The sequence below is a fragment of the Oxyura jamaicensis genome, chromosome Z (assembly GCF_011077185.1).
Source record: "Oxyura jamaicensis isolate SHBP4307 breed ruddy duck chromosome Z, BPBGC_Ojam_1.0, whole genome shotgun sequence".
Lineage (NCBI taxonomy): Eukaryota > Metazoa > Chordata > Aves > Anseriformes > Anatidae > Oxyura > Oxyura jamaicensis.
The window spans coordinates 74,466,718-74,486,004 of record NC_048926.1 but is presented as its reverse complement, the minus strand read 5'-3'; the positions used below and the strand labels follow the sequence as shown (position 1 = coordinate 74,486,004).

General features: G+C 34.2%; 1 protein-coding gene across 2 annotated transcripts in view; it reads right to left on the bottom strand.

Moving 5' to 3' along the window:
• Positions 1–18,463, bottom strand: part of SHOC1 (shortage in chiasmata 1) — a 21,795-nt gene extending 3,332 nt beyond the window's left edge. The window contains exons 1-12 of one of the 2 annotated variants that reach the window (XM_035310776.1): positions 18,400–18,463; positions 12,891–12,963; positions 11,358–11,427; positions 10,648–10,832; positions 10,029–10,134; positions 8,170–8,281; positions 7,022–7,143; positions 5,978–6,071; positions 4,799–4,930; positions 3,362–3,511; positions 2,143–2,314; positions 1,396–1,953 (exon numbers count right to left, since the gene is read on the bottom strand). In XM_035310776.1, the coding sequence (XP_035166667.1) occupies positions 1,396–1,953; positions 2,143–2,314; positions 3,362–3,511; positions 4,799–4,930; positions 5,978–6,071; positions 7,022–7,143; positions 8,170–8,281; positions 10,029–10,134; positions 10,648–10,832; positions 11,358–11,427; positions 12,891–12,945 (1,756 nt within the window). In that variant the 5' untranslated portion in view covers positions 12,946–12,963; positions 18,400–18,463. The remainder of the gene's footprint in view (positions 1–1,395; positions 1,954–2,142; positions 2,315–3,361; positions 3,512–4,798; positions 4,931–5,977; positions 6,072–7,021; positions 7,144–8,169; positions 8,282–10,028; positions 10,135–10,647; positions 10,833–11,357; positions 11,428–12,890; positions 12,964–18,399) is intronic. The other variant, XM_035310777.1, reaches the window with a different exon arrangement.
• Between the last annotated feature and the right edge of the window lie 824 nt (positions 18,464–19,287).

Genomic DNA, 19,287 nt, shown 5'->3' with positions numbered 1-19,287 from the left:
CAAAATGAACTGAATTTTGCATGTAAGGAGTGTACACACCTTTAGGGTAAACAAAGTTTAGAAGTACGAACTAAACTATCTGTCTGAAGAAATATGCTTGGTAAAGATTTCAAGATAGAGAGTATAGCCCTGGAGACATTAGCTGTGAAAAATAATTCCAAGAATAAGGTAATCGTATGCAACAAGCTTAGAAGAGTGACAGAGTGAAATTTTTACTCCAGTAAAGCCAAAAGCAAAACACAGCCATTAGTAGTATCTGAATGTCTAAATCTAATTTTGTCCTTTAGAGAAAATACTATGTGGTCTTTTTTTTCCCTTTTGTCCAAAGCTATGTTTACAAAATAATCATTCCCATAACCTTACTATAATAATTTTAAAAGATATTATGCACATTTCAGACACTGTCAAAGACAGAAGAGTCTGAAGCTTACAGAACTGGAGAATTAAAATTTTCAGTACTTTACCAAGAAAAAATAGTGGCAGTGACACACTTATACACATGCATTTGCAGCCCACTTATACACATGCATTTGCAGCCCAGAAAGTCAGTTGACTCCTGGGTGGCATCAAAAGAAATGTGGCCATCAAGGCAAGGGAGGTGATTGTCCCCTTCTCCACATTTGTGAGACCCCATGTGGAGCACCACATCCAGCTCTGGGGCACCCAGCACAAGAAAGATGAGGATCTGTTAGAGCAGGTCCAGAAGAGGGCCACAAGGATGATCAGAGGGCTGGAGCACCTCTCCTTTGAAGAAAGATAGAGAGATCTGCTGACATTTCTGCAGGTTGTTTCACCTGGAGAAGAGAAGACTCCAGGGAGACCTTATTGAAGCTTCTCAGTTTTATCAGGGGGCTTACAGCAAAGATGGAGAGAGATTTCTTACAAGGGCATGTAATGATAGGAAAAGGGGTAGTGGTTTTATACAGAAAGAGGGCAGATTTAGATTAGGTTTATCTAATGGGAAGTTCTTCACTCAGAGGGTGGTGAGGCCCTGGCACAGGCTGCCCAGAGAAGCTGCGGGTGCCCTGGAGGTGTTCAAAGCCAGGCTGGATGGGGCTTTGGGCAGCCTGTTCTGGTGGGAGGTGTCCCTGCCCATGGCAGGGGAGGGATGTAATTAGGTGGTCTTTAAGGTCCCTTCCAACCCAAACCAGCCTATGATTCTATCCTTTTATTTCTTAATGGTCAAAACTGACCAGAAATGCTTAGAAATGTTTTATTACTCAAAAATACATGTGCAAGTAAGTTTTTTTTTTTTTTTAGTAAAGGAAACACATTAATGCTAGATTGAATGTAATAACCATTTAAAGAAAATATGATCTCTAGTTTTACTGATATTCCTGTTTCCAGTCAAGTTACAAATAGAATTTCATCACATTCTTCTTGCTTTGTACATACCTGTTAATGTTTTTCCTTTTGTCCATAAGTATGGTGGACTTTGCTTTCTCTTTCCTGAAGATTCTCTACCAAGGTGATGAAAATGCAGACTTTGAGGCTCATCTGGACCAGCAAGGGAATCAGAGAGAAAAGAATTAGGTGCAAATGACTCATATGTGCAGGTGGATGAAAAGCCATTCCATGGGGTCTCGTCAATCACAGTTTCTGGGCTCTGAAGTGTTGCTTCTCTGAATTCTTCTAGAAAGCCCTTAGAGTTCTTGTGAGGTACACAGTCAATGAAAGTTGCAAAGAAATCCTCTTTTTCAGATTTTTTTGAGGAATGATCAGAGCTGCATTTAATCCTGCAAGGCTGTCTTTGAACAAATAAAGAATTCATAGCACCTGGATGAGTAAAACCTTCACAGTCCTTTGGCACAACAAAGGAGTTCTGTTTTCTCCCTGTAACTACTTCTGAAGAACATGGTTTATTTTGCATATAGCTTGAAAGGTCAGAGTCAATAAGACCCTGATGATGATTCAGTGGAGGAACTACGGCTTCAGAATTCACATGAGGTGGTCCTGGTGGAGAGAAATTAAAAATTAGCTTACCTCTCTAAATTTTTCAGGAAAATATGAATCTAATGAGCATTAAAATAAAGCCTGTCTTAGAACAACTGATTTGGTGGTTTTAATATAAATACTTTAAAATACCTAAACTTGCACTTGGTTTCAAGTATGATACATTTTGGTAGGAATTCAAGATATTACCTGTGCTAGTCTGTGCCTTAGCCAGCAGCTCTGACGACTGATACTTTTGCTTACAATCTGGATAGAGTTTGTTAATGTTATTCCAGTTTTCTGGGGGTGATGCACCTTTCACTGCTGTTTTTAGTGGAGGAGCAGCATTTAGGCTGTACAAAGATGTCATGTCACTAAAATGCTGAAACAAAAAAGATACTCAAGTAGTGCAAATAGTGTTTATAGTGCATGTCCACACTGTCAAATGAGGAAAAAAAACACACAAATCTGTTGTTAGGATTCTAAGGTTTATGTATAATTTGTTACTTACTGGGAAGAAAGAAAAAAGACTTGAGTACAGAAAGAGAGGCACTTAAGACACACAATGAGCCACCAATCTTAAATCTATAAACAGAATAAGTAATAAACAGCATGTCACTTGAAACACAAGAAATATCAATATTTAGTATACTGTACTCTCTTTCATCAGTCCAGGACTGCAAGAGGTATCGTCTTTGATAGATTGCTGCATATCATACGTACATCATGGACAAAATTAAACCGATGAGAAGTTTTTCAGTCAGTAAACACTGCTTTACACATACACTGTTTTTACAATAACATGCATAAGTTGATACTCAGTGCCCAAATATCTGTTCTCTTGCTCTTTCTCCTTAATTGAATGCTCCTGATTCAGGAAGGAAGCCTGTCCTCCCTTTTTCTTGACCGATAAAAGCTGTGCATTTCTAATCTAATTAGCTGACTATAGCCATTCTGTAATTCTTCTAGACTTGGCCCAACTGAAACAGTAGGAATAAACAATTCCAGCTGAGGAAGGGAGGAAGGAAGGAAAACTGTCCTGAAAACACTTAATTGGAAAAATATTTCTTATTTTAGGGAAACATACAGGCTTTTATGCTCACAGGATACTTGATATGAGGAAGCTTAGAAAGAAAGTGGATTATTTTTTTCCCACTTTATTTTCCAGAGTGCTTTTCCAGTTAAGGAATTTTTCCAGTTTTAATAATCTTCATACTAACATAGCGATGACTCAACAAAATCTGCTGAGAATTCGAAGATGCAACAAGTTAAATGTGAATGATACACTGAAGTTGTGAGAGTAGTAACATGTTATTTCAATAATTTTTAAATAAAACCAGCAAATAGGCATATAGATTCAGATTTTTTTTAAAAAGTATTATAACAGTGAAAATGGACTGAACTAATACATAAATTAATTTTGACTAACCTTTAAAACTTTTTTTGGAACCTCTGGCAGGAGCTCCTGAAGTTGAACAAAACTTGCAAGAAACAGCCTACTCAAAGAAGATCCCTTCTTTAACATAAACTGAGCAACCAGAGGATTGATACATGGAAAAGTAAGCAGGCATTTCTCCATCTGAAAATGGAAATAATTTTGTCAGATTAATATCTGATAAATTTTTATTTTTTTTTTTCAGTCTTTACAGAATAGCATCCCTGTGAATAGGTCATACGGTATATCATAGAACCAGAGCTCTGAATCAGTGCAATTTTAGATAGGTGTTTCACACCTACTACGTGATTTTTAATATTTTTTTCTATAGATTTAACAGTGTATAATTCTTGTAAAAGAGTTATTTTTGCACTGGAGTTTGATAAAAAGGAAGAACAATCAAAATTGTTTCTATAATTAAGATGAAACCAGTGAATCATGTAAACTACATTTCAAAACACATTATCAGATTTACTCTTTATTGTGTTTTGAAGACTATTACTTGGGTCAAAATAAAGTGACAAAGATATTTTTTCTACAAAAGATACATTTGTAAACAGCAATGAGGGAAGTGCCAAAAGCAGGAATTACTAGGTGGAGGCTGAATGTGATACATAGGGCAGTGAGTTAAAAGCTGTAACATTTTAAGAATGTCAGCTTCCAATTTCTGACATCTGTAAAGCTCTGCACTCAACAGTTCAGGATCTAATGCCTTTAAGAGAGATGAAATACAATCAATGACTCCTCTCAGTTTTTTATTAAACACTTGAAAGGCCATGTCAACATCTGATTCAAAATGCTTCTGAATTTTTCAAAAGCTAACCAAAGCTTCCATATAAAATGACTAAATCCATATATTTAATTTGAAAACCTTAATATACATGCTAAAGAACACCAATATTTAAATGTGATCAATGGACATGGTCCAGCATTTACTGTATAAATATTAAAATCAACTACTGCACAATAAATAAAGCACATTTCTACTATCTTGTGCTAAAGCAAGTCTGAAGCAACTTCATTGATGTCAGTAAAGGACAGCATTGATGAATTTGGTTTCCTGTCCAAGCAAGCCACTGTATCATCATCTTTTACAGTTTGGATAGCTTTTCAAATTTATTGCCTAGAACTGTAGTGCTGTACACATTAATCTACAGATATGGAAAATAAACATCTCCAATGGTTAATTATGAAGGCACAGGGAAAGTCCAAGTTTCCCCATAATTGTGCTGACAGGGATGACTGAAGCGTTACATACATAAATATATAGTGAATCTATACATCTATCTACAATGCATATACATACATACCTTAAACATAAAATGCTTATTTTAATAATGTATTTTAACAAAACAACAGAAAAATCCCACCTAAAAATAAGTCTGAGAAACAGGAAGAAAACAGTGTAATTTAACAGAAAGAAAAGCAAACCTCAGAAGGCAAAACAGAAAGCCAGGATTTGTCCAACCACTCAGGAGGACTGATACTAGATGCCATTAAAATGTTGTCAGCAATCTGACGAATTAACAGTGCTGCCTCTTCAATCCCTGGCATAAGAAATACCTAGAAGTGAGAAATAGTATTTTTGGTTAAAACTTGTACTGAGAAACTCCAAGTGTCTTAATTCACTACAATAGTTAGCAAATAGGAAAGCTTAAAGGTGACCCTTAGCACAATAGCTGGTAATGTGGAGTAACGAAACATGATCCATGCTCATCATATGGTGGGAGTTCAACCTCTGATCACAAACCTGGTTCCAAACTACACTTACAAATCCTGTGTGAGATTTAGTTGCTTCTATAGGTCTCTTATATATTATTAAATTTATTATATGTTATTACATTTACCAGTGCAAGTTTCTAATAAAACAGGTAGTTTTGAGATGCTTAAAATAGTTTAAGAAGATAGGGTCATACAACCTTTTGAAGGTGTATGTAATTTTCAAACGAACTGTCTAGTACCGTTCATGGATTGAAAGAAGCTGTGACTTCCCTTGAACCCTCATTTAACCAGATAATTTTGAAACAAACATTAATATGCAAAAACATTCTAGAAAATTATTAATTAAGATGTTACCTCATGCAAAAGAATCAGGTTACAGACAACTTGGTATGACATGAAACTTTTGCCCCATTTTTTAAAAAATGTGAATTATTCCAGGTATCACATTTTTTGAACCATAAAGAAAAAAAAAGGTAATTGATATTGTCACATAATAAAAAAGAAGCAAGCAAGCTGACAGAGCAACATAAATGAAAGCTTTCTTTTCTACTACATTATTAACAACATTAATCTGAAACTTCAAATTAAGGCACAAACAGGACTAATACACATTCTCAATATTTATAAAATTAAACTTACAACTTTACTTCTTCACTCCTAGTAGTAAAAATACTATCCAGATTCTATCTGGATCCAATTCAGCTTGTACTGGAGTCAACCAGAATTTTTTTTTTCCACTGACTTCAGGAGTACTGAATTGAAGTCCTCTTAATTTTCTTAATATTGAATTATTTCATGCTTTTGATGTAGAATGCATACTTTGCTAAAGACTTTGGAAATATCACACAATGAAAATTAAAATAGAAGAGTTGCTACCAAAAAAGTTACCTTCACTTCAAAGTCTTCTGACTTCTGTGTTAATTCAATCAGCATGGCATAAATTATTACCAGGTTAAGCAGTGTATCTCCCCTGAGACTGTACCTGTAAAAACAGTTTATTAGGCCATTAATATTTAATATGTACATGTAATAGCTGCAAAATATTTGTTCACTGTTTTAATAAATGTCTCACTTCCGGGAATTCAGAGTATAGTACCTTGAACATTATTATCCGTGAAAAGATAACTAGGACACGTTAACCGACTGAGTGCTGAAGGATGCATTATAAGGGAGAAAATGGAGTCAGCTTACAGAAAAGAAAGCCTGGCCTGAAGCAAAGAACTGAACTAGGGTCAGTCACTGGAGAAAAATCATACAGACAGGAAAGGTGATGCAAGGACAATTTACCACTTGCTCAAAGAAAAAGTCTCACAATAGTTAATGAAGGACTGCTTATGAACTATATTGAAAAAAGTAGCACTTCCAGAGCAAAAAACCTACTGATGGATTGGAAGTACACCTGAAGAATATCTCACTGTTGGAAATGATGTACAGGGATGCCAAGCCAGAAGTAAGTCATAATGTGTATTTCTAGGTATTAGTTTACTTCACACACTTAAAAAGAATGGTTCCAGTAGTTAAATATCCTTAATCATGTGAAATTTTTGGACCTATTGATTTTAAGTATTTATTAAAATCAGGCTTTCTGTTAGCATTACCTGCATCAAAACCTCTTATTTTATTACAAAGATTTCTTCAATTTCTTTCCCTCTTGTGTAGCACTAAAAACAACATATGAAGTGCCATCCTTGCTGACTTTTTAGGGCCTCTACAGAGTTATTTAGCAGAGGGCGTGACAACACTGCAACAAAGCAATATGTCTAACGCACATTAGAAATACAAATTTACAATATTCAGATTCTTTTAACAGAAGCGTGTCTCCACAGATTAATTCAAAAAACAAAGACTACTAACTTGTTCTAGTATTCACCTTTGTCTAATGATAACTTTCTTTTTAAAATACCAAGATAGCAAAATAATGTATTAACTTACTCTAAACTCAGTCTTTCTCTGGAATAGAAAACAACCCAGCAGCACTTATATTGGAGTGATAATGCTGTCAGCTTCAATATTACATTGTCACAGGATTTCTCGTAATTTAATTCATCCATACTCTACCATAAAATTAACATAAAACATAAAACATAAACAAACATACTACCAGCTGTCACAAGCTTTTAGTATGCATTGCTATATTATGCAGAAGTGAAATTAAACATGGTTACAGGTAAATAATATAAGTATCAATGACATATCTGTCAGTCAAAAAAAACCTAGATTATATTCCCAACTTTTATTTTGTGTGACCTTTGAGAAGCTGATTCACTGCTTCATGCCTTTTTTCCCTCCTGTAAAAAGGAGACACTACTACTAATTTTTTAGGGTGTTCTAAGATTTTTGGGGAGTTTTAACAAAGCTGCAAATACAAAACATGCAAATACTGTCATAAACCACTGAGATATTTACATGACCTATATAAATCATATTACACCTGCACTTAATTTATGTAGTACAGCACTGCTAGTTACAGAAGCATTTGTAGTAGTAGCCTGTAGGAATGTCTATCTGTATTTGCAGATACCTATCTGCAGTCCTATTTGATTGTTTCATTCTTTGTCACTAACAGTTCTTCTATCTGTAAAGTCACCTGTCTTCCTATGTAATAGAGTTGATGTACTACGCTGTCATCTGAACTATTATTTTTTATAAGAAGTAGAGCAAATTATTCTTTAGACTAATTCAGATAACTATTCAAAATGGGAGAAATTAACATGCAACATGGTAGGAGGATAAAGTCACACAGATATATTTGTTTATTACAATATTCCTGTATACAACCTTATTATGATCTATGTATCTTTTAACCATATCTAGTACAATCCAAACTGAGGTGTAATGTGACACTTCTGTGGAAAACAAATAAAGAAAAAAAGTAGGTACAGATCGGAACATTTTAAACCAGTCACATTGGCACACACAGAATTTTGGAGTTAATGAATTTGGAAATAACTTGTGTCATGAGACAATGCAAGAAATTGATATGATTAAGAGGAACAAAAGATATTTGAAAACAGTGCAGACATGGCCTAGAAGCAATATAACACATTAAAGAATTTGGATATACTTGTTTCCTTTTGTACCTGCAAAAAGATAGCAGTGCATTCATCTATTGTCAACACAACATATCGATCTGTGTCTCCAAATAGCCTTAAGGAGTGACTGCAGCTTCTTTCAACAAAGGTAATGCTGTAACTGAACAAGTCAAAATCTGTTGTTAAACCTTGGTTAAGTAAAATAATGAGATTTTCTTAAAGGAAATGAATAACATAAATTTCTTAATACAATTTTTGTAAGTTTTTTTGTTTGTTTTGTTTTTTTTTTTTTACATACCATGACCTTTTTGATATGTTCAAGTTAACTTTGACTTCATTCAAAGAATAAACATCAATGTTACAGTGACATATTGAAATACTACTAGATTAATTCAATTGCATTGTTAACTGCATGGAATATGACCTTGATACAAAGACCTTGAATTTGTCAAGAACTATATAATACAGAAACTAAGATTAAAAAAAAAAAAACAAAAAAACACAACAAAAAACAAGCAAATATACTTACATTGAAGTTTAAATCTCCTTAACTTCTTTTGGATTAATTAAGTGTATATTGCTTTTCTTTTCTCTCTTCCACAATTGTGCAGCACAGGGAAAGGAAATTGAGTGAAAGATCCCTGACTGCCATTTGAATTATCCTAATTTTTGCTAAGTGAAAGCGAACTGCCAGCAGCAAAGCATCCTTTCATCAGCTGTGCTAGGAAAGACCCACTGAATTAGCATCACATGCTTAGAGCTTTAGAAGAATGTTGGCTGACTAAGGGAGAAGTTGAGAATGAACAATAGTCACTCTACTTAGTTTCATCCCTGGGAAACACATGTGAGCTAAACCTGAATCTGCCAGCAGCAAGTCTCCTAGAGACTTGTATGGACTGTGCATTCAGTCACGAACAACAAAAAAAGTGACCTGTAAGCATCTCTGAAACTACATAGATCTTTGTTTGTCTGTTTAATAACTTCATTGGTGTTAAGAAGACCTAGTGGGGAAACACTGAATAGCAGCTCTTGCTATTTTTAAATTATGGTCAGGCTGAACAGTGAATTTGAACAGGTCAGTGTATGTCAAAAAGCACATGTCAAATTGAATATTCAAATTTTAAATATCAAACATTTTATTTTATTATTCTCCACCTGTTGAACTGCAAATAGAGCTCTAAAATGCCTTCACAGCTGACTCTAGGATTCAAACTGGCAAGACTCTTCAGCAGCAAGGTGAAATCACCTATCCATATCTCTGGCACTCTGACAGTGCTGTATCTCCTGTTTCTTTCTTCTCCCCCCCCCCCCTCATGATAGAAAATACTTTTAATACGTACTTATTATGACAAATGCAAAATGCAAGAAAATAATCCACAAACATGCAAAATTTTGTACAGGTTGAAGTTACTCAAGATTTAGTGAATGTTAAGTCTTAATTTTTACAAATAGTTTTTAAAAATTTAGCTTGTTCCAAAAACTGTGATATATCAGAAAACTAAAGTTTTACTTTTTTTTATAGCTCTGGCACTTAACCCCCCACGAAATCCCAAGGCAGTTTTTATGAAGAATCAAATACAAACTCTTTAAAGCACAAAGTAGAGAAGCAAAAAACGTTTGGGGGTAACAGTGTGACTTTCAGGGAAAAGTAGATAACTTAAAAAGTTGTTTTGATCAAAAGTTCTGGCTCATTGTTAAAATTAACAAGTCAGCCAATTTTGCTCTGGCTGACTTCTGCGTGAATATATAGAATTAAGACACGGGCTTCAGCAGAAAAGTTACCTTTTTGTCTCTTGCAGTGCTAATTCACTAATTGCAGTAGTATATACTTTATAGCTATGTAGATTATATATATCCTGGAAAATGGAAAGTAATTAGTCATTAGTAAATAGGTCATTTTCACTCACTTGGATTCCAAAAGCTGAAGAAAATCAGGCATATTAAGAAGACCTTCAGTTGTGAGAAACACATAGGGAATCTGTACCTCCAGAAGAAAGGAACCACAGTGATTCCCTGAAACAGTTTGTATACATAATAGTTTCATAACTAAAAAAATGAACACGTTTCAGTATTTAAATGGATATATGTTTTAAAAATGCAGCTTTTATTCATCCCCATTAAAATACTTCTATTATGTGCTTTTTCTTCTTTCTCCGAAATTAAACTTTTCTGAATCCCTTTCAAATTAAGCTGTAGCTTATATTCTTTTAGATCTACAGTAACATTCCCTTAGGATGAGGAAGGGTGGATACAGCTTGTATCAACAGTAAACAACTTATAAACTTGGCAATAGTCTTTTATAAGAGATCAACATTTACTACCACATCCTGACCAAAACTAAGCTCACATCCTAAGACACTTTCCTAACTTTCTGTACAGATAAACCAGCACTATTTGCTTAGCTTTACCCTTCATAACTTATGACTCATTCTCTTCCACAAACATCTGAATGCAGTATTTCAGAGAGCTGAAAATGCTTTCCTTTAATATGCCAGCACAATTATTACAAGTCTGGAGAGTGCTTACCCATTTGTCTTGTTTCAGGGAGGGTGGTTTTAAAAGTCATGTAAGTAATATTTAGATTTTCACACCGATTTTTCCAGCAAGAATTTTCAGAATAATCATATTCTATCACTAATGAGAAGTGAGCCCAAGGGAAGTCAGCTCCAATTTGCTGATTTTGTACAATAACACAGGAATATCTACTGAGGCTTAAGAAAACACAATAACAACAAATATTAAAATTTTGCTCAGGTAGAACTACACTCAGAACAAAATAAACACATTTTTTACTTTGAAGAATTATAGTTGTTTGAAGTCATTTACAAAAATATTTTACCCTTCCTGAATTTAAAAATGATTATTTTTTCAAAAATTCATTTTAAAATTAAAAGCTACACCCCCCCTCCAATTGCTTAAATTATTTATATTTTCCAACATCATAATTTGTCATATTTGAACATTATGCCTTTTTTTTTTTTTTTTTTTTAACCCACTGAAGAGTTTTTCTAAAACACTTATTAGCAATTGCAGGGGAAATTCCTCTGAATCTTACAACTAAGCATTTTACTAGAGTTTTGGCAAACTTCTCTCCTCTCAGAATGAAGCTGTAGATCCATATTCTGAATTTCTTACCCTGACAAGATACTTGCATAAAAATGAACAATGGTTTCACTAAAGCTAGTCCAGAGTAGGCAGTTCAGGCTATGCTCTTAAACATCCAGAAATTAACTTACTTGCTTACAATGTCTTTGCAACCTAGGAAGGTTCCTTTTTTCTCATAATTCAAATTGATAGCTTTCAAACCTGCATAGAAAGAGTTAAAGACTTAATCAAGTAAATGAGCTTCTGCTGGTATGCACAGCAGTAAGCACTAAGGTGGAACAACACAGGCTATTAACATTTTTGTATCACATTGTCTGTCTTCATTAAGTCCTACATAATTGCAGTTTGTATTGCAGTAGTAAATATGATTTGGAGACTTCCATTTTTGAACTGAAGGCAGAAGTAATGTGAACTAGATTCTGTCTCATAACTTCAGTATTATTTCTGATTACTTTTAAATGAAAAATTAAAAGCTAGTATAAAAGGCAGCATTTTTTTGTCCATTTAGCTTTTAAATTCCTTTATGCGTTCTGTATGCTTCAAATCTTGCAGATGTGACTGGAAGATGTAGCTAAAAATGGATATTTGTATAACACAAATGCCTCTCTTGAAAAGTTTACTTAGTTGGATTGACTTGTGTTTGCAACCAAGCTTTAACATGTTAAAACAAATCAAATACTTTCCATTAAATATCATTATAATTAGTAAAAGAATCGTGAACATGCCTCCTCCCTTTCAAAACATTATAAAAGATAGGCTTTCTTATTTTAAGAGCACAGAAAACTTAACTTTATTTTGAAAGACAAAAGAACAATACAATACATGACACTGTTGATAAGGTTCAAGCAAGAAGGAATTACAAAAATGAGTTTTAAAAAGCAATATGAAAGGAATCAGTGGCTTGCCCTAAACGTAAGTACAGGCTCAAATAACAATCTGCCTGAAGCAGATTTGTTTTACCAGCTGAATCTCTGATGTTGAAAGACCTTGTACAAAAATTACTCATGGGTAAAATAATGACAATGCTACTTGTATGGGGGAGGGGGGAGGGGAAGGCTGGAAATTGAAAATTAATACTTTTTTCTTGACTGTAATAGTTTGCTATAGCTTATGCCCCTATATTTAGCAAATTAACAAACAAGGCAGCAAAAAGGTGGTGAAAGGAAATTACCTAAATACTCATTTAAAGTTTTACATTAGGGAGCTTAGCTAAGACTTCTAAATTGTCCTTAAACTACTCTTAAGTGACATGCCAGGAGGAAACCTTCTGACCCTCGGATCAGATAAAAACAGAGAGACAATTTGACTGAGACAATTGATACAATTATAATTAGGCAATGGGGTGCCCACATCTCCTTTGTGTTCTGTTGAATAAACCTTTGACTTGATAGATGAGCTCTCATTCTCAAAAAAACTGTAAGAGAACTCTTAATCAGGGGAAATCTCTAAGAGAACTCTTAATCAGGGAAAATACAATGACAAGAAAAAAAAAAAGGTTTACATAAGAGTCTGGAAACAAAACAGTGAGAAAAGTATATACAAAGGTCCCTGATGAGGATAAAAAAGGATAGGCACCTGAAAAAAAAAAAAGGCACAAAAAAAGTAACGAAGCACAGAACAACAGCCCTTTTTTCTTTCAAAAATAGATTATGATAATTATTTACCTTCTACTCTAGATAAAGTGTGAATGAGATCAGCTTTTTCTCTCTCAGAGTCCATTCTTGTTATGATTAGTACCTGGAAGAAGTTTTACGAACAAAGCTCTTCTAGTAGAAATCAACCATGAACTTGTAATTCAAAGTAAAAATGCTGTTTAAATATATTATCTAAAGACATTATGCCACAATATTACTGTTGTACTAGACAGATTATTACTGTCACATTAGAGGATTACATACTGTCACATCTTATGGACTTAAACTGAAGAGATTTAGAACTCAGCCTGCAAGGTGGTGAGGTACTGGGAGGCACTGGATGTACTGCTGAACTAGTTAGAAAGATCTTTCAGACTGAAAATGGAGTGTATTGAAGTCTTCCTGCCAAAGATACCTTATGTTTGAGACTCATTAAATACTGCTGACATTGGTGAGGATTACAATCTACCAAACTATCGAACATTTTGAAATATCATTACTGGAAAAAGTGTTTTCCTTTGTCCACTATTTCAAATGATACAGACTGAACTTGTGTTACACAATCAAAGTATTTAAAGAAGAATTTGTACACGCATACGTGACTTTGAGATTCAGGTAGCATCATCTCTGAATGAGTATGTCGTTTTATAGGCACTTTCATGGTATACACAAGATAAGACTTTTAAGAAAACACATGGCACATCTGACTCTTAGACCTAAAAGCACAAGGTAATTACGTATGTAAATGTTGACACTGTGATAGATCTTGTCAGAAAATATATCAATCTGCCTGACAAGCTTTAAGTAGACATCTGTTTCCACATGTTGGTGCATGGAACAGTCACTTGACAACACACTGGCTACTTTTGAAGCAGTTTTGGACAACTACATTTTAAAATGATGGCCTGTTTTTATTTACATATATATATATATATGTATTTATTTTTTTCCCTACACCACCCAATAACATTACATCTTGTTGTGAGTTAGATGACATTGTTACTGATATCCTATATAGTCATGAAACAAAATGAAACAAAAAGATCAGAAGTTCATTTCAAATAAGTTTCTTTCATTTCGTTAGCAACCTCTTGCTTACAAACAAAATTTTGTATTATAATCCTGTATCAATAATAATTTTCTCTAAAAGAATAACCAGATTATCATATTTCACACCATATTAACTGATGCTGATGTCATGTGGCAGAGGAGGAAATGGTATGAAATAGAGCTTTCATTTCTCATTAAAGCTGGAATACTCCTTCTATTCTGTTTGATTGACACTGAATGTCAGTGAATAATGTATGCATTAATGTATGCATCTTATAATTGTGAATAAAATCATATACACTCTTAAAATTCACAGGTACGTGTGTATAACCTCAAGCTGAAGTCAAGCAAACAATCACAGAACTGTAGGGGTTGGAAGGGACATCGAAAGACCATAGGGTACCTGTGCTCTGAACATCACCATACAAGTACCCCATTCTTACTTGTGATATGACTGTCTGCACCAGAAGATGATTGGAGATGTCAAATAAAAAGTTATAACACAATTTTCAGTAAGTGATGTAGTACATACATTTACCAGAGGAACAAAACCACCTGCCCACCCAATATTAAAACTTTTATGCATGTTATTTCACTCTTGCAGCAAGGGGAGATCTGGTGAAACACAAATCTGCACTGCTTCTGATAGAGATCTTAAACTTTGTTATCCTTACTTAGCAGATACCGTGAATTGGAAAGTAATTATAAGACTTCCTTCCATAAACCAACTCTCATTGAAAGATGGTTTTATAACAGTTAATATATTTTAGTCAGTTTCATTTGTGTAGAGAGATTGTTTACATTGCTAACCTTAGCACTGCGTTCCTCTCCATAACTTTGCATCCAGTTTAGCATTTGACACTGAAGTTCTGTTATTTTGGGACTGATTTCATGCTTTTTCTGGCTGCTGTACTGTACAACCTTCAGCTGCCTCCAGATATTATCCAAACAGGATTCTAAGATGTTTTTATAGATATCCTTTGCTTTAGTCAAATATCCTAAACCAAGAAAGAATGTAATTGCAGAGACAAAAGATATTTGCCAAGGTTTGCATTTAATCTACATGTATGTTTAAAATATGATGGTACCTTGCACAAAAATGCTGCAAAATTAATGGCTGACCAATATGGAAGAATATTATTATGACTAATCAGATATGTAAGTGCCCTTTATAAATCTCCTACATATCCCATAACGTCTTCTATATGATTTCAGCTAAAGTTATAGAACACAGCATTCTATAGCTGCAGATACCCGAACTGTGTTCTTATATTTCATTAGTCTATATGGTTTATACTAAAAAGCTCCCACTCTCTAAAGCTTTACTTGTCCTATGTTTTCATCACCCTGTTTGTATTAGCACAATTACTTCTCATCCCTGACGCCCTTTGCATATAAATTGTGAACAACAGCAGGCTTATTTGAAAATGCATAAAGAAAAAATAGATCTAAGAAACCTATGTGATGAATCAGACATCACAGCAAAAGATCACAACAGCACTGAGAACCACAAGGCCTATCTAGTACAAAAGTCTCAATTTTCTAAGATCTTTATTACTTGTGCAGTTTCCTGTGGCAGGTATTACTGGGCTCTGGATGGACAGGTACTGTGTAATTCTGAAATGCCATGTATGAGTGCTTATGCTACAACTCAACAAAGGGGGAAAAACTTCTCCTGTTTCCCTCCTCTTCCTCCTTTTGATTATAATAAACACAGAAAATAACTTCTTAGAACTCATGTATTCATTCTGTATTTTCTTCCCACTTTTTTAGGGCTAAGAAGTATTTAAGCAAATACAAAATCATTTCTTTTCCCAGCAGCTCAGTTTATGGCTGATGTTTTCATTTAAGTCAATTTTAAGGAAAACCCACCGCTAATGGATAATTCAGAGTAACTGAAGTTAGAAACTCAGAACTGTTTATCTCCTTTGATAAACAGAGGGAGCCTGAAATTAGGGCATTCAAAAAGCCACTTATGAATCTATCCTGATAGATCTTTCTGAAAATTCACAATACACAGCTATTGGAACTTGAAAAGCATAACATTATGACTTCAGGCATAAAATTAGGTTACTAAGAATTTTCATATTCCAAATCAAAATAGCCTAATAGCAGAAAAGCACAAAAAACAGTCTGAGTCCAGTGCTAAGAATTGGACTGTAACTTCAAACTTCCTTCTTTGTTCTATGCTTGTTAGATAGTATTTAAGATTTTGCTTAAAATGCACCCGCTTTGAAGTACTTAATTTTCCATGAGCCTAAGAATATTTCTAAATGGAAATTATTCCACCTTCTCAGAAGGTGGATTGTAAACAACAACGGATCTGTCTTTTTTGCATGTTCCTCAGTTTCCACACAGAGATTCCAAAGAAAAATTGACATTCTGAGAGACCAGTAAATACATTGCATATGTGGAAATTCATACAAAAGTTTCTTAGGAAAAGTTTGTCCTTGTTTAATAAAAGTTTGTCCTTGTTTTAACTTTACATATTTCATTTTGATTAAATCTCTGCAAAAATAATAAGAAGCAATGAGTAACAGAAACATTTCTGATTAACAAAAAACAGCCACAGGAAGGATAAACAGTAGGAGTTTATTAGAGTTTTGATAATTTTAATCGATTGGAAATTTCTCCCAAGTAATGCTTTTACAGATTCAATCTGGCTGGTGAGAGCGTATTTTCTGAACAGTAGACACTGGTTTTGTGTTGTTCTGTCATTATTAACTCATTTTGTATCGGAAATTTTGTTTTATTAAACAAAGACAGAAGAAAACCCAGGTAGTAACATAAGCAGTGCATACATACCACCAAAGTCCAATCTGTTGTGAATTCATACCTCATGATAGAACAGAAATAAGGAAGCAAAGGGAGCTGAAAATTACATTGAAGCTATGGTGGAGGTTTACTGATGGTGAACTTGCACAGCTTACAGACATGAAGAAAGGACTGCAGAATACATGCAGAGCACAGGGATTTGGGGTATCATGGTTCACTATTTAAAACAAACCTAGTGCTGTGTCCAAGCCACATGTTAACAGAAGGTCTCGAACTGTCACCAGTAGATGCACCAGAGCAGCGTGTCTGAACAGCATGATCTCTTTCTGATCTACTTTACCTTTAAAAATAGAAGACATAGGTGTGATCTATATGACATTTCAGAACTTGCATTATACGTATGAAAATAATTTAAAATATACTGGTATCTCAGAATTTTCATTGAAAACAATTGAACTGACATAACCTTGAAAGGCTAGTGGTGATTGAAATAGGTAAGACACAACATAACTTTTCCCATGACATCTGATCCAAAGTGGCACACAGGGATGCTGTGATTTTTGAAAGCTGTGTAGGCACAGATGGTGTTTGCTGGAGGAGGGTATAACAGTTCCCCCAGGTCTGTCATCAAATTCACACTGCCTTGATGATTTTATTAAGGCAACCTTCAAGTGTTAACAAATAATAATAAATTCCCTATCTTTTGGTACTTCATACAAGCCCAGGTATTGATGTTACTATTTCCTCATGTGACTATTCAAATAACTAAAATTTTCAATACAACTATAACTCCATCTAAATCATTTTCCAAACATTTTGGAAACTTTTCCAATAAATCAAAATGATAGATTATCCATTAATCAATAAACAATTTTAAATCAGTGATAACCTCAAATTGAGCATTTCATAGAACCCTTTCAAAAAATCTTAGACTATAAAAGTCACATGCTTTATGACAAATTATTACGACCCTGCAAGTCATCACATATATCATGAGAAAAGTTCTCACTGACTTCCAGTAAACATCCAGAGTCTAAACTTCTGATATTACCTTATCCACATCCAATTAACCTTTCTTGATAAGAATCCATAAAAAATGGTTATGATTTGGAGAACTTCTTCTTCTTCTTTGACCCACAGAGTAAATCAAATGATTTATGGGATACATATTCTGTATTCTATACCCACTTTGAATAAATTTTCAAGGACATGACTGAACATGCAGGAATTAATAGTCCAAAGACGGAATGCATTTTTGAGAATTGCACACAGGAAGAGGTGTAGTTCATTGTCTTAAGAAATGAAAGATGTGTGTTCTGCAGAATAAATGGACTAATGAATGAAAACAGACTTAAAGATACTAAAAAAAAAAGGTTGAGGGAACTAATTAGCTAGTTCTGTGTGTTTGGGTCAACATAAGTTTTACTTCAAAAAAACAAGTTATATGCTTAGGAAGGAAAGAGGAGACATTAACACATTTTAAAATGAAATTCAATTGGAATACTTGTATTACAATATTTAGGTTAATAAATGTAATGATGAAAAGCTATGAGATATCATTGTGGAAGTAAACAAGGAAGTCAACTACAGTAACCATATGGGATAAACTGCTGAAAGTTTTATCATTAATTTATCAAACACTTTGAACTGTTTGTCACCAATTAAACCCATATTAGTATTGTAGATGAAAAACACTGACTTTTTAAATACATACCTTCTTTAAAATGATCACATATCACTTTCTCCTGCTGCTTTAAGAAAAACCTTGTGTGATCAAATTTTATGCTGTCAAAGCTCCAACTTATAGAAGCAAGAACACCTAGATGTGCCAAATCTTTTAAAATAGGGGTGGCTGCTCCTTCCAACAGACAGTATGCCTGGTATTGGCTTTCTGGATGACATGACAAAGAAAACATAGTAATAAAGTGTGGTTTCATATACTGGACAAGGGTATTCAAGAGATCTAGTAAAGCACAAAGAACATGGTCTTCTTCATGAAAGCTATAACATTAATAGAGAAACAAATGTTCAGCATGGTGCTGAGCATATCTGCTGGGTCATAGAATTAAGTTGCTCCTCCCAGTAGGTAACTGTATTATACCATCCACTTTGCAAAGTGATCAAACTCCATGATGTATAGATAGGAGATTTGTGACTCCACTACTATTGCTCTATTGTTTAGCTACCTTCTTCCACTCAGTAGTCTGAACTTAGACTTAGTCCATTTATATCCATTTGTTACTATAACTTTAACTTAAACAGACCTTCTCCTTTATTGGCACTTAACTTCAGATGTCTTTGTCTGGCAAACCTAAACAAGTCAGTCTCTCAGTGCCTTCATAATTTCATGGGTTCTCTGTGACTACTCTATAATTCCCTCTAAAGTACAACCAAGTTCTTTGCTATTAGAATCCAGGATGAGCTGCTAAATGCTGAATGAGTCAAAAGGTCTACCTCTTCCACAGTGAAGATGTTGAAATTCTTTACTATCCATTCTTAACATATTCATCATTACAGTTGAGTTGACTTTGTCAACAAGATGAGAATTCTGTGAGTCTTCATTTTCAAGGATTTATTATTATTATTCAAAAACATTTTCAAC